This window comes from Pleurodeles waltl, chromosome 3_1 (assembly GCF_031143425.1).
Source record: "Pleurodeles waltl isolate 20211129_DDA chromosome 3_1, aPleWal1.hap1.20221129, whole genome shotgun sequence".
NCBI classification, from domain to species: Eukaryota; Metazoa; Chordata; class Amphibia; order Caudata; family Salamandridae; genus Pleurodeles; species Pleurodeles waltl.
Genome location: NC_090440.1, coordinates 1,148,048,938 through 1,148,064,128, shown reverse-complemented (window position 1 = coordinate 1,148,064,128; position 15,191 = coordinate 1,148,048,938). Strand labels below are relative to the sequence as shown.

The window sequence follows — 15,191 nt, the reverse complement described above, 5'->3', positions numbered from 1 at the left end:
TCATCTTGGATGTAATGTGGTCCCTAGTACAAGCTGTTTTGAGATCGATGTATGCAAGATTAATTAATTATTTGGTATCTCACCCCTTCTCCTCATCCTATCTTCCTTTTCAACTGGAGATAACATTAATGGCTTCTTCAAAGCTTAAAGTTTTGTTTCCTTTTTAATCCCTTTCGAGGCCTAAGATGCAGTGTCAAACTCTCTTTTCAGTACTGAAAATAAGCCACTTTCTTTAAAACAAAAAAAATAAGCCACTTTCAGCAGAGGCTCATCAGTGAAGAAGATTCTGTTCTGGCTCAAGGTCAAAGATAAGATTTCAATCTCACCTCCAATGCTTTTTTGACACAATATAAAGGATGCGTTTTGGGTTGATGCTGTGGTGTTTTGGTAGGGTTGAGGTCGATGATGCTGATAAGGTATCAAATCTTTTTTGTCTTTTGGTTATGATCTTCTGAACAAGCGTGTCTCTTGCTCAAATGATGGTTCATAGGTGTGTGGTATTTTGTACAGTCAACATAAGTACAGGGGAGTTTATTTACATTGTATTCTCAAATGCATTCTCTTCTTTTGGTTTAAAATCAAATGGTTTGAAAGCCTTTACAGATTCAGCTTCTTTGAAGTTTGAGTGACCTTCAGTATAGTAGACAGTTCTGGGTAGGTTGATTGAGCTTACAAATTTATATCTGTTCACTCTGCCAGCATAATGGCAAATCCAGCTCAGCATTTTTCCATATTATCTAGGTCCTGGGTATGAAAAATCAACCAGGCTGTACAACTCAAATCTTAGCTGTTCTGGTGAAGACTCAAGTTATACATAGTGTGTAAGTACACACTCAACTGCTTGTTACAAAGAGGGAAAACATACATGGTGCTTTCTTCAGCCCAAAAACCTAAATGTACTTCTGAGCTGATGTCATTAGGAGTCATTCAAGTTAAGTCTCCAGCCAATGACCAAATCTTTCGACAGAATTGTGCAAAGCATGTGAATCAATAATACAAGTGGTTAGTCCCGGTCCATGAGTGGCTGCAAAATACATTTAGATTAATTGTATGCAAATGTATTTCCGTGGATGTGCTGTAATATTACATCTCCCTGGTCCATAACATGATCCCTGTGGAAAACTGCTATTTATAAGTGACAAGAAAGATACTGATGAAAAGTGGATCAAGAGTTCTTCCCCAAGAAATAGTGAAACTGTGAAAACAAAAACATTATTTCTGAATGCATCCCAAAACGAGAGAGTCTAGCACTGTCTTGTCCATATAACAAAAGATGATCCTGAATAAGCTAAGTTCACCTTAACAAGGAAACAAAAACTTATGAATGAGGATCAGCCCGAATTGCTGCAAGAATAGATCACATCTGATTTGCTTGAAGTGTCTACGTACGAAATGTGTAACATAAGTAACAACTGTATTCTCTCTTAAAAATGTCAAGTGTGAAACAGCTACAAGGTAGGACCCTCACAGTCACACAATGTTACCTCCATTATAAAGATATAGAAAAGAATAAGGGAAGAATAGGGCGATGTGCATCCTTGTCAGGGACTGCTTCCCACTTGCTCCTATGAGGTAATAGGAGATACGGCTTATGCCGGTCTCCTTTATGATCTTGCACCAATTTCAGGCATGAAAATCACACCTTGGATGATACTCAATCCAGGCCTTAGTGCAAAAGCATGGAAGTTCTGGCCTGGTGAAGCTAAGTCATGAAATAAAGGTGGAACATGCTGTCATCGAGTGATAACTAGAGGAAGAATCATGGGTGAAAAAGATATAGGGCAAGGAAGGGGAGGATAGGTGGTATGAACAGTAATGGATGTAGCACCAGTATATGTTATGGACCGTGCCGCCCAATCCTTTACACCCTGCCCTGTTTCCAATTCCTTACCCACAAAGCTCACAAGAGCAATGTAATGCAATACTTCCCTTGCTGGGTTAGCACCAGCTCTGAGGGATCAATGGAAATCGGGTGTTTGGGATGCACAGTGTCCTACACCAATAAAAGCACCATAAACAGTACTGAGAAGGTCATTCTTGCCTATCTGGGCACCTCCTGTCTGTGGAGGTATGTTCAGCTCTGTGGAATGAGGTTTCTATAGATTCATTGTTTAAGCAAAGCAAGTTCACCCAACACAGTCCGCACTGGATGTACGTGAAGGGGGCATTAGCGACTTACTAAATTATCAGTGTGCAACAACCTCCTATTCCCTCATTGATTGTAAAGGTGACTGAACACCAAGTAAGGGATGGAGATAATACAGTCAATTCCACATGTGTGCACGCTAGAATGCATGCCAGACACAGGAAGCATTCTACTGCTCTCTCAAGAGCACTCTGCTAAACGAAGAGAGTATCTACTTACTACAAATATTTTAACCCCCATTCCCAACTAGAGTTTTACACAGCATATGAGAACATAAACCCTCCCACACCACAACTGCCATGTCCTATTGCACATCCACAGTTATCACCCAAGCACACCTCCATCCCTTCCCTCCCCACTGCTGACCCAGGCAGGGTTGGAGTTGATGCTGGTGCTGGCAGGAAATAGTACAGTCACAACAAGGTTTGCAACAGAATTGTCACAATGGTTGCTTTTCGTACCAAATATCACATTCCACTGTCAACACCTCTCCCCTCCCACTTGAACTAGCAACTTGCTATCAAAAGATACCTCTGGTAGAAACATGCAATTGCCCACTGACCCTCCCTCTTCCATCTTGTATTTACATTATGCCCAGTCTCAGGATCATTTATGGTGATCATCTAACTTGTTATATGTGCACTATTCCATCAATGGGCAGTCATGGTTGTGCATGTACATGAAAATCACACCCAGTTTTCTAGTTTTCTTTTGAATCTATATGGAATTCACACCCAGTTTTCTAGTCTTCTATTGGCCATAATTCTCATTACCAGGCAAATCAGAAGATTTGTGTGGTAAGTGTGGCTCTGGGATAACAAGTGACACGACTGCCAGGTGGAGACACTGAATGGGCCAACTATTTCCCTCGAAAGAGATGCTCAAAACCACGAGGATTCTGTATCACAATACCCAGCTTGGAATTCCACAAACTAGTCACTCCTTTCCACCTCTATCCCTCACTTAAGGGAGAAATTGGGAAAGAAACCCATTCAGAACATAACTCCAATTTTCTTCATGCCATTAGCAGAGCCATCGCTTCCCACTTGCGCTAGAGCAAGGTGGCATGCCCACCAGGGTCTTCCTGTTCGACACTGGTTAGAATTGCTTTCTGATCATCAGACTGCGGTCGGTGACAGAGGTCGTCCTTCAGGGAGGAGAGGCGGGCAAACGGGTCCTGTCGTGGAGTTCTTTTCTTTTTGCGGAGGTAGGCAGCTTCCTCTGGCCGCAGTACCTGAGAATGAGGGAGCGGCTGAACCTGGGAGGCAGAATCATCTGGGAAGGGGGGGAAAGGGTCAGGGAGACATAAAAACAAAGATAACACAGGGAGGCAGGGAAGGAGAAAGACACAGGGAAAGAAAAAAGTAAAGGGTAGAGAGTAGCCAGAATAAGGGAAGGGGAGAGAGTAGTAAACAAAGACTTTAATGTCAGATAGCAGTAGAGATCATAGGAAAACTCTGTACAATATTTCTGCATTACACGTAATCAAATGATATGGCAGTACTGCAAGCTGAATATAAAGAGTTACAGAAGTGCAGAAGTGTAGTATGTTTGCTTCGAGGGTAAAGGGAGAAGGAACACTTATTGTTAAATCTAGTTCCCCATCATGGGCATCTTCTCTTTGCCATGAACACTGAATAACAAACCTATGTAGAGGGTCCAAGAGAACGTTTAACAAGAAACAGTCTCTGATCCAAAACACACACACAAACACACACATGCATGCCCACACACCCACATGTTAAATAACCAGCCACGCTCAGTTTGTAGCATGTAGTTCTGTAGATTCATATGCTCTGTATTCTCTGCCCATCTAGTCTCGGACCAAAATGTTAGTAATATGCTTTTCTTTGAAGATGTTTGAGTCGGAAGACCATGTGTTATTCCACTCTTGGCCCACAATGCACCAGGACACAGGCTCCACCTCAAATTGTTTCCTACTCAGTAGGTGAGGAGTGTAGGGATGCTGTGCATTGCAAAGGGTAAGAAAGGGGGGGGGGATCTGTGATCATCGCTGGCTTCCACAGAGGAAAGTAGAGACATGTGAATTTACAGCACTTTATGCTAAGAACAGATGGTTACAAGGAAAGTAACATTTTCCATTCATTTAATGTGTGGCAGTAGATAAACATGATTTGCTTAGACTTAAAGCAGTTTCTCCCCAAGTGGTGGCTAGCAAGTAGATGATGCAGATGTTTGGTGAACAAGTTACGTTCACTGACACTTTTTCTGGTGGATACTTCATCTAAACTCAGATTCCTCACATTTGAATACTCCCCAGGTGACGGGCTGGATACAGAAACTTCCCTTCAGCAGAGCAACCAAGAGCAGCTAGGTGGGGCCACTCTGCTCTACGTTGGTGCTATACTTCCCTGGAACATACAGAGCAGAGTTGTATATAAACGCTACCCAAGTGCTCATGTCAGTTTCTTATTTTTATCTTTCCACACCCTCAGACACAGAACAAATGTTGGCACCATAGTGTGGAATACTCAGTTGGGACACTTTTAGATGTTAAAAAGAGGCCGCTCTAAAGGACAGGGTGAGACAGCAGTGAGAAATCTGAGGTTAGACAGAATATCTACTAGAAATAGTGTTATGAAAAGTTCTTGTTCCCCTGATAGATACTTTTAACTGTAGATTCTTCATCTTTGAATAGATACCAAAGCAGTACCTCCCTAGGTAGAGGATCTTTGGAGTGGACTCAGACCAAAAAGCCTCACAGGACTAAGCGAGCAAAGTGCCCTTCCCACTGGAACTGGGCTGTCAAGGCAGTAATGTATTGAGCACATATGCAATTACTTTGACGTCGCAGTCCGCCAAATGTCAAGGACTGTCATGCCACAAGCGCTGGTGTAACGGCCTTTCAGACCTTCCCAGGGATGCTTCTTGACCAGTGCACAGCAGATTTTGATGCAAATGACCATCCAACTCAACAGGGTTCTCTTCTGGAGAGCCTTCCATTTCTTAGTCCTGGAGAACCCCACAAAAAGCTAATCATCCAAACAGTGATCCTTGATAAGATCAAGTAGGTCAGAGCCCTATTGTAGTCCAGCCTTTACTCCTCTTTGAAGGGATGAGGATTAAGAACACTGGGAGAGAGATGTCGCAACTTTTGGAAAGGATGTTGTCTGAGTCCTCAGCAGCAACTTATCAGGGAAAAATATTAGTGAATGTTGGTTGGGAGAGCTTGAAGTCCGCTCATGTGACAAGCAGACATATATACGAGGAAGCCTGTCTTCAAAACAGGAGACTGAGCGAGTAGATTTGCAGTGGCTCAAAGAGTGTTCACATTAGAAATCTCAAGATCAAGTTAAGGTCTCTCTATGGCATCTCAAATGGCTTGGGAGGGGACATACATGCCAAACCTTTAACAAATCTCATCACAACAGATGACTGGATGAAAGAGAGTTAGTCCAATAAATGCAGAAAGCCAAAATGGTACCAAATAACTTTTATTGTGTCCACTGCCAGGGTTTGCTGGGCTAAAAGAAAACAAACAAAAGGACATGTACCAGCTTTGCTTGTAAGGGATCAGTCTTATGAGTGCTACACTATGCAATAAACTGGTTCGTGTGACCAGCACAATGCATTTTGTGGAGGGCAGCCTAGCAGCCAGGATGACATCGACCACTTCAGGTGGCAGATCAAACTCAGTTCCTGCTGCTCAAACTCCAAGTATGTAGGTGTAGATTGCACAGATTCAGGAGGAAAACCCAGCGCTGTTGTTGTGACAGAATATCCTTGTGAAACAGTAGCGTGATGGGAGGACAGGTGTTTATGCCCAAATGTTCCAGGTGCTACACACTTCTGGCCCACACCACAGCCACTAGGATGGCTTGGGCCTCGTCGATCCTAATCTTCATCAGAACTAGGAACAGGAGAGGCAGGATTTCCCTGTTCCATTCCATCCAGAACGCACCGCCTAACAAGTGTTATTGTAGAAAGTCCAACGCACAAAACTGCCGACAATGTGCCTTGGGCCAGCGTGCACATTTTCAATATGTCGTACTGCAGGAATGCATTCAAAGGCCAAAGGTTCAAAATGGGTTTGAGATCCCCGTCCTTCTTAGAGACAAGTAAAGGCGAGAGTTACAACCCTAGCCTCTTTCTGGGTCCAGTAACCTCTCAATACTATCTTTGGAGAGTAATAACCGCACCGTATGCAGTTGAAAATGGAGAGGTGCTTGTTTGAAATTTGCTCTGATGTGATAGGATATTTGGCAGGGCAAAAAGAAGACCTATCTGTTGGACCTGAATTGCCATCCTGGGAGATAATGACAGATCCTGTCCCTCACTACTTGAGCATACTCCACCACAGGCAAACTAAAGTGGTTTGGTGGCTTTTGCAGACGGGGAAGAGAATGGGAGGACTGATGTCCCTGCTGACCCCTGGGTCTACCAGACCAGAGTCCTCGAAATGACTAAGGTGACTGCTGTACTGGTTGTGGAAATTGTCTTTGCCTATATGCCTCTGAACGTTTTAATCTAGTGTGTCAGAAAACCCAAAGAATATGCTGTGGCTCTACTTTGCTTCAAGAAATCTAAAGTGGAGCCTACCTTCTCACCAAAAGGAGTGGCCTATCAAATGCCATGTCCGTGAGGGAGGCCTGTACAGTGCTGGAAAATCTTGTGGAATTCATCCCCGCATGTAGACAAAGTATAACACTGGTGCAGACTGCACTCTCCTGTCAATCAGTAGTATCTAGACCACCGTGGATAACATGTTTGGCTGTGTCTTGTCCATCATGGATTGCCTGAACCAAAGAGACCCTAAGGTCTTCTAGGACTGCTGGCAAAATCTTGTTGCTCATGTGCCTCACGTCATAGAAAGAGACCCAGTAAGCAGGCAGCATTCGCTGAAAGCAATTTCAGGCTGGTGCACAAAAACATACACTTGCCAAAAGCCTCAATCCTATTGGATTCTCTACACAAAGGAGTGGTGGGGAATGGGTTACTTGTTGAGGCTGGAACCACAAAGCTCTCTGGATTATGATGTCTGGTAAGAAAATAAACTGTTTATAGGTGGGCAGGAAGAGAGATTTGCCCAAATGCCCATTCAAGTTATCAGTGAGGACCTCATTAAAAGGGAGGAAGGGCTCAGAAGTAGCTGGCCAAGGCTGCTAAAAACAAATTCAGGATGTTTGCTTTGGTCTCACCTGAACGGAGCTGTAAATCCAGAACCTCTGTCGTCCTCTGGACCATCACTGGAAATAATGCATTTTGTTTTCCGCTGGTGGCCCAAGTGGAGAGTCAAGCCACTGGGCAACCCAACCGGGGCACTTGCGGGTCCTTGGGACCGGAGGGTGTTCCACAGGAACCGAAAGCAAGCCAAAAAACCTCAGCATACCTTTCTTGAAGGCTTCAATGGCTGTGGCACCTCCGATGCCCCAGGGGACAAGGTGAACCAGGATCAGGAATCGTATCACCTACTTACTTTCTCTTTAGGTTCAGGATGGTGGATGGGGTTGAGTTCTGCTTCATTTTATGTTTGCAATTGGACTCTGTTTTTGGCCCACTGGAGTACTTTAGCATAAAGGTGACTGCTTGAGCGAACCGCCTCGGAAGAGGGTCCAAGTCTGCTCCCCCGACTTGGGGAAGGACTCGTGCGAAGGCTGAAGCTTCTTCTTGTGCTCAGCAACATACAGCTTCGTCACCTGGTCCTGACTGCCATTGGGTGCATGAGGGCTCATTTATCACACAACTTGAAAGTCATCAGAATGCTGAGGAGATTGGAAGTGGACCTCCAGATTTGCGTCAGAAGTTGCAGAAGAAAGGAAACAGCATCAGAGTACAGGGGTGGCACTTACATTCAGCTCTGCTCTGACACTTACAAGGCAGTATGGAGCCAACGGGGAGCCACAGGGCACCACCTGGCAGCCCGCAGGAGCACAGCTGAAGAAAGGTTTCTGGATCCAGACTAGTGCATGGGAAGTATTCTAAGGTGAGGAATTTGCAGTTAGATTGATCCATCAGAAATAATGTTTTAGCACAGCTTAGACAGCTAAAGCCTTTTGATAGGCTAGAAAGCCCACACAGCAGAGGTTGGTTAACACATGTGGGGATGGCTTGGCAGATATCCGTCAAAAGGATACTACCTTGTAGGGCCAAAGTGGCCTCTGTGTGTGGATCAGGCCCTAGGAGGCACGGGGATTGTGCGCTTTGCCTTAGCATACCAGATTTGAAAGCACTTGACAATCCATTTCACAAAACCAGATTTTGAGATGGGATGAGACCCGTGAGGTTTGGCAAAGGCTATAAAAAGCTGTATGGCTTAATTCTAGCAATGTAGCAGATGAATGTCCTCTTAACATCTTGGGCATGCAGTGAGAAGCAGCTGAATGTTCTGCTTCATGTGTAAAGATGATGCAACCTTTGGGCAGAAACATGGAGTTGGCCTGAAGGACCAACTTGGATGAATGGTTCTTGTATTGAGCTTTGGGCTTACTAATGCATCTAAAGAATGTGAATACGATTAATAAGAATACATTCCAAGATAAAAACGATTACATGAGTGTAGGGGCTCGAAAAGTGGGACCAGGACTCATGTGAGGATCACAATCAGGATCCACATACAGGTGGGGGTGTTACTTTTCAAAGGTACCTCCATTAAATGGTTGGGACCTTTAAAAGTTAGGTGTTGCCAGGTATGCAGCAACTGCAGTGAGGGGTAGGTGTATGAAAATGTAGGCAAGGCCTGTCTTGTATAGCAGTAGTAGGGAGAGACAATCTAATGTACAGAGAGCTGAAAAGGGTGTAACTGAAGAAACAGTAGTGCATGACCCCTTTGCACTTTGCTGCACATTAGACGAGTAGTGGGTTCTGCGTGACTTCTGCAATATAGGTATGTACTCCTTTGTACGTTTAAGGTGGTCAAACTCTAGGACCTCAGGTTCCAGATCACGGGGTTCAGCTGCCTGGAATCTGGGTGTCTAAGTCAGCCGTGGTGCACAGTGAGAAAGCCCAGCATCAACGAGAGCTTCTTGTGGAGGTGGACTGACATCTGGCCACTGATCATTTGGCAGTCCATCTTTTCTGGGTAGAATGTTTGATTTTTTTGAGTAGCTTGTCCACCTGGCGACCATACAGATGCACACCATCAAAAGGGACATTAAGTAGGTGATGTTCCACTTTGAGCTGAAATCCTAAGCTAGGTGCATCTGTAGAGAAGGATGCTGGTACTAATCCCTCTAGAAGCTGTATCTGCTTTTCAGAGGGTGCATCTAATATATGTGTTGCTGGTAATCTCACCCTCAGCAATGAGCTACTTGCCCTACTTCCTGTAGGCCTCTAGGAGGTTCCTGACCAGCTATTCCGAGTAATAAGTCATAGTGGCAAAGCAGACTTACAGAATTGGCAATGTACTTGTGGGTAGCGGTTCCGAGGGCCACATGCTTGTTTGATTTGGTCTATTTCTCGGTGGGGACGTCCCCTGTTGACTGAGCAGATGCCCTCCTTTGTGCAGTGTGCATGACTGAATCAGGGGCGGCTTGGCCACAGATATTGACAGGGCCACCAAAAGTAGGCTTAAACTTCTTTTCGACCCTGGGTATCAAACACTTTGCATTCATGGGCTCCTTAAAGTTATCCATAGCCGACCTCAAACTTCCCTTTAATCTGGCAGGCAGCAGACTTTCCTTCAGGAGGGTCTCAATGTGGAAGTCGTCCTCACCCAGCACAGTTTGCATTTTAACTTGATGGAGCTAGGGAGCTTGCTGAATCACCAACTGGTGAGCGGAGGCTTCATCAGAGTGTTACGTGGGATAGGGTTTAGAGTCTTGATCCTCTTGAGGGCAGACTACCTAATCTTTCCATGAGTCTTCTCTCTCCCAGACATAAAGGGGTAATTATAAGAGTGTTGTGGGGGATAAGGACTCCCATTCTCAATTGGTGTCTTGTGGGTCGGGTGAAGGAAACTGTGGAGGTGAAAGTGGTGGAGGAAGTGTTACAGGTAAAGGTGGAAAGTGTGGTAGCTGTAAGTTGCATTCCTAACCCTTTTCGTTGGCAGTATAGCGGACCAGAGAAGTGGCCTATCCTTGAAGGTCAGGCTGCCTTTCTCCGAGATCAGGCTAAGTCCTGGGACCTGGCGAAGATTTTGCCAGTGTCCTGATAAATAAAAAAAATTCTCCTTAGCATTGAGGACCTCAGAGAGTTTTTTGAAGAGTGATCCCTTGGTAGTGTCTGTTCTCGGTAACCAGGGAGGCTTCAGTTGTACTTTCAATGCCAATGATGGTGTGGGTTTCTGCACTGACTTCAGCTCCGAATGCGCCTCTTAATGGCCTTGAGGTCAAGGCAGTTTCAAATGGCATGGCTCGCAACCTTTGCATGGGGCTTTGGTAGGCACTGACCCAGTCTTTCAAGCCTGGAGAGTGTCAGTAGGGGGAGCCAAGCCCTAGGTTCATGCCATTGATGACTCTGCTTGGGGCTCAAAGCCTGACTACCTCAGAGATGTGCTCTGTCTAGGGGTGTTTCAGGGGTTGATACTGACTTTGTGGCACCTGTGGTGCTAAAGAGGGGCAAGGAGTAGATCTTGTTTGTGAGCATGGGGTGTGGACTTATGCCTCTTTCACAGCAAGTCCCTTCGCTACCTCCTCGTCTGCTTCAGTGATCTTTGAGAAGATGGTTTTCTGACTCTCATTTCCCTGGGTTGCTGGAATGCCAGAGGGCCCAGCTTCTTCCTCCTGAGCCCAAAGAAGATGGGTCCCCAGGATGAGAGTTAACAGCAACTTATAGAGAGCCCACCATGATTCTCTCCAGTGTCGTAGGGTATTTTTGCTGCAGAAGGCACAGCAGGCATTACAAGAGGTCTACTCCTGTACTGGAGAGAGACACAAATTACAAAAGGTGTGCTGGTCACTCCAGGGGTATTTGGTGTTAACCTTATGGTAGAATTAGATGGTTGCATGTTCCATACCTTCACACTACAGCCAAGAAGACTCTAGATTTGTTGATGACTGAACCCTGAGCCTGAGGGCACGACGCATCGCAGGTGAATGTTCGGCCATGAATCACGTGTCTCAGGCCAAACTCTTAACAGCACAGTGGTACTGTTCCTGTTGCAGAGATCAAAAAGCAAATTGTTGCCACAGAGAAAATGGCATGGAGGATGTCAGTCTGAGAGCTGCTTTCCTGTAAGTCACAAGTTCTCACAAGTGAATACTAGAACTAGTAGTTTATAGGACCATAGTAGGAAAAAAAAAAAAAACATACAGTTCCATTGCTATTCAAATGGCAAAGTATTAAGGAATGGATGATCCTATAACCTTGCTTAGCATCATGAACTAAACTTCTCTAGGAGATGATACTAGGACAATCAATGCAGCCAGTGGTTAACAAAAATAGATGAACAAGTTACTTACCTTCGGTAACGCATTTTCTGGTAGAGACTCTATCTAGATGCAGATTCCTTACCTTAGAATTCCCCGGTGTCAGTTTGGAATCCGGAATGTTTGCTGAGCAATACCCTTGCGCACACTGTCGGATGGTGTTGTTTGGATCTGCGTGGTGTCATCTGCGTAGTTGGAGCCGTTTGTTATGCCACGGTTGCCTAAAAGCACAACCCAGGCGAGCGTACGTCAGTTTCTTTTCCACAAACATACCCACCAGAAGCATAGAGCCAGGGAAAGAGGCAACTATTTGTCTGTGCAAAACTAGGGCCCTGAAAGGGACAACCCCTGACACTATTAGACTTGTCTGCATAGTGGGGAGGCATGGGTGGGTGCAAAGAATCTGCAGCTAGATAAAGTCTCTACCAGATAATGCATTAGTGAAGGTAAGTAACTTGTTCATCTGCTAGAGACTTCTCGCTGTAGATTCCCTACCTTAGAAAAGATACCCAAACCATGACCTCCTGGTGGTGGGCTGTGGACAAATCTTCTTTACACAAAAAAATCATGCAGGACCGAATGGGCAAAGTGTCGATCTCTACGGATCTGACTGTCCAGGGAGTGATGTCATGCAATGATGCCCACGTCTCTGCCTGACAGATATCCAGGATTGGAACACCTCTTGCTAATGCAGTAGTCGCAGCCTTGCCCCTGGTAGAGTGTGCCCTCTAGAGGCTGCTTTTTGGTCAGTGCATAGCAGATCTTAATGGAGAACGACCCAGCGTGAGATGGTTTGTATCTGCACTACCCAACCCTTCTTTGCTCCCATGTACCCCACAAAGACTTGGACATCCACCCGGAACTCTTTTTTGCGGTCAAGGTAGAACGAAAATGCTCTTTTTGGGTCCAGCCGGTGGTCATTTCTCTTCTTTAAAGGGATGCGGTGGAGCAAAGAACGTGGGAAGGATGATGTTCTGGCCCAGGTGAAATGGGGTCACCACCTTTGGGAGAAAATAAGCCCACGTTCTCAGTGCCCCCTTGTCTGGAAACATGGTGAGATATGGCTGCTTAGATGAAAGAGCCTGCATCTCACTCACCCTCCTGGCAGATGTTATTGCCACTAAAAAGTGTTAATGGTGAGCAGCCAGGGGGGACACTTGTGCAGTTGCACAAAGGGAGCACACTTGAGAAAAGTGAGGACCAGATTTAAGTCCCAGTGAGGCATGACAAAGAGCGCAGGAGGATACATATGTACAAGCCCATTAAGAAATCTATTTACAATTGGAGATTTGAATAATGAAGTTTGATCTGGCAGCCGAAGGAACAATAGGGTGGGAAGATAGCCTTTGAGAGTGCCCAAGGCAGAACCCTGTTGGGCAATGGATAAGATTAAGAGAAGGATGTCAGAGAAGCAGAAAGAGGATCAATAGATCTTTATGTACAATAATATACGAAGCGTTTCCAACGGCAGGCGTATACTGTCCTAGTGGAGGGATGGCTGGCTGCCAGAATAACATTACAGACTTCGGGAGGAAGGTAGAAGGCTGTCAACTGTTTCCACTCAATCATCATGCATAAGGGCACAGATGTGGGAGGTTTGTTGGAGAACCTTCCCCTGCTGCTGCAAAAGAAGATCTTCCCAAAAAGGCAGCCTGATCGGAGGTTCAATGCTCATTTTCAGAGGATCGGGATACCAGACTCTCTGTGCCCAGTCTGGAGTACCAGAAACTTCATTCTTGATGTTCTTGAGAACTCTGGGCGGAAGAGGTATGGGCGGAAAGGCGTACAGGAGGCTTGAACTCCACTTGCGATGAAAAGCGTCACCCAACAACTGCCGCTATGGAAACTCCAATGTACAATACTGCTGACATTGTGCGTTCTCTGCGGAGGCGAAGAGATCTAACCAAGGCTCTCCCCACTGCTGAAAGAGTTCTTGTGCCACCTCTGGATGGAGACACCACTTGTGATCTGCTAGGCATCAACGGCTGAGTTCGTCTGTCCTGGCGTTCAGAGAACCTGCCAGGTGTTGAACCACCAGGATTATGCCTTGCTTTTCAGCCATGTTCAGGGATGCAGGGCCTTTTGACAAAGGGTCCACAACCCCACACCACCCTGCTTGTTGCGGTACCATATTGCGATGGTGTTGTCTGTGAACACCTTGTAGGAAAGTGCCCTTTTTCTTGGTATGGTTACCCCCATATTCTGCCTGTTGTCAGTGTGGTTGACTGTGTTCACTGGGATCCTGCTAACCAGGACCCCAGTGATTATGCTCTCTCACTCCTAAATTGGTAACTGTACCTTTTTCTTCCCTCAATTGGCATACTGGTCCCCCCCATGTAAGTCCTTACTATAAGGTACCTAGGTACCCAGGGCACTGGGGTACCAGGGGATCCCTATGGGCTGCAGCAGTTATTCTATCACCCAAACGGAGCCGATGCAAAGGGTTCTGCAGGCCTGCCCATTGCAGTCTGCGTGAAACGGGTGCATGCACCCGTTTTTACTACAGGTCACTGCACCAGGTCACTGTAAGTCACCCCTATTGTAGGCCCTCTCAGCCTAGAGGGCAGGGTGCAGGTACCTGTGTGTGAGGGCACTCTTGCACTAGCAGAGGTACCCCCACAGACTCCAGGCCCATTTTCCTGGGCTTTGTGAGTGCGGTGACGCCATTTTATGAATGTACTGGACATAAGTCACTACCTATGTCCAACTACATAATAGTAATTCCGAACCTGGGCATGTTTGGTATCAAACATGTCAGAATCATACCCCAAAACTATTGCAAGTATTGGAAGTATGATTCCATGCACTCTGGGGGCTCCAAACAGGACCCCCAGCATTGCTACCACCGGTCTTCCAGCATTTTCTGGGCAGCCCAAGCTGCTGCCACCCCCTCAGACAGGTTTCTGCCTTCCTCCTGTTTGATCTGATCAAGCCCAAGAAGGCAGAACAAAGGAGTTTTTTTAGGAGAGGGCGGTAATACCCTCTCCCTTTGGAAATAGGTATGACTGGCTTGGGAGAGGTAGCCTCTCCAAGCCACTGGTATGCTTTGAAGGGTACAATTGGTGCCCTCGATGCATAAACCAGTCCTCACCGGTTCAGGGTCCCCCAGTCTCTGTTCTGGTGCAAAACTGGACAATGGAAAGGGGAGCGACCACTCCCCTGTCCATCACCATCCCAGGCGTTGTGCTCAGAGCTCCTCCTACTTAGGGTCGCTGGGTTCTGCCATCTTGTTTCCAAAGTTGGCAGGGAACTCTGGGAGCATCTGAGTGGCAAGGCCAGGGAGGTGATGTCACAGCCCCCTCCTGATAGGTGCTTACCTGGCTAGGTGACCAATTCCCCTTTAAGGGCTATTTAGGGTCTCTCTCCTGGATGGGTCCTCAGATTTGACTTGCAAGACTCCAGCAGAATTCCTCTGCAACCTCCACCTCAACTTCTGGCCACTGGAACTGCGACTGGACCATACAGGAACTGACAACCCTGCAATCCACGAAAAATAATCTTCTGCAACTTTGCTTCCACGGCTCCTGCCAGCTTTGCAACATTTCCCCAGCTGTACATTCTCAGAAGACAGCAACTCTTCAGCCTGCACAAGAAGAAGAAGGAATCTCCCTTTCAGTGAAGGAGTCACTCCCCTGCATCTGCAGGCACCTGCTGCAACGACAACCGGATGCGTGGATCTCTCCTCACCGCAATCTGCTTGGATCCTGCATCACAGGTGG

At 46.2% G+C, this 15,191-nt stretch overlaps 1 protein-coding gene across 1 annotated transcript in view; it reads right to left on the bottom strand.

The window, feature by feature from the left end:
• Positions 1–439: 439 nt before the first annotated feature.
• The window catches only part of IGSF9B (immunoglobulin superfamily member 9B), a 1,080,599-nt gene continuing 1,065,847 nt past the window's right edge, over positions 440–15,191 (bottom strand). The window contains exon 20 of the mRNA XM_069224455.1: positions 440–3,421. Coding sequence (XP_069080556.1) covers positions 3,198–3,421 — 224 coding nt within the window. The 3' untranslated portion in view covers positions 440–3,197. The remainder of the gene's footprint in view (positions 3,422–15,191) is intronic.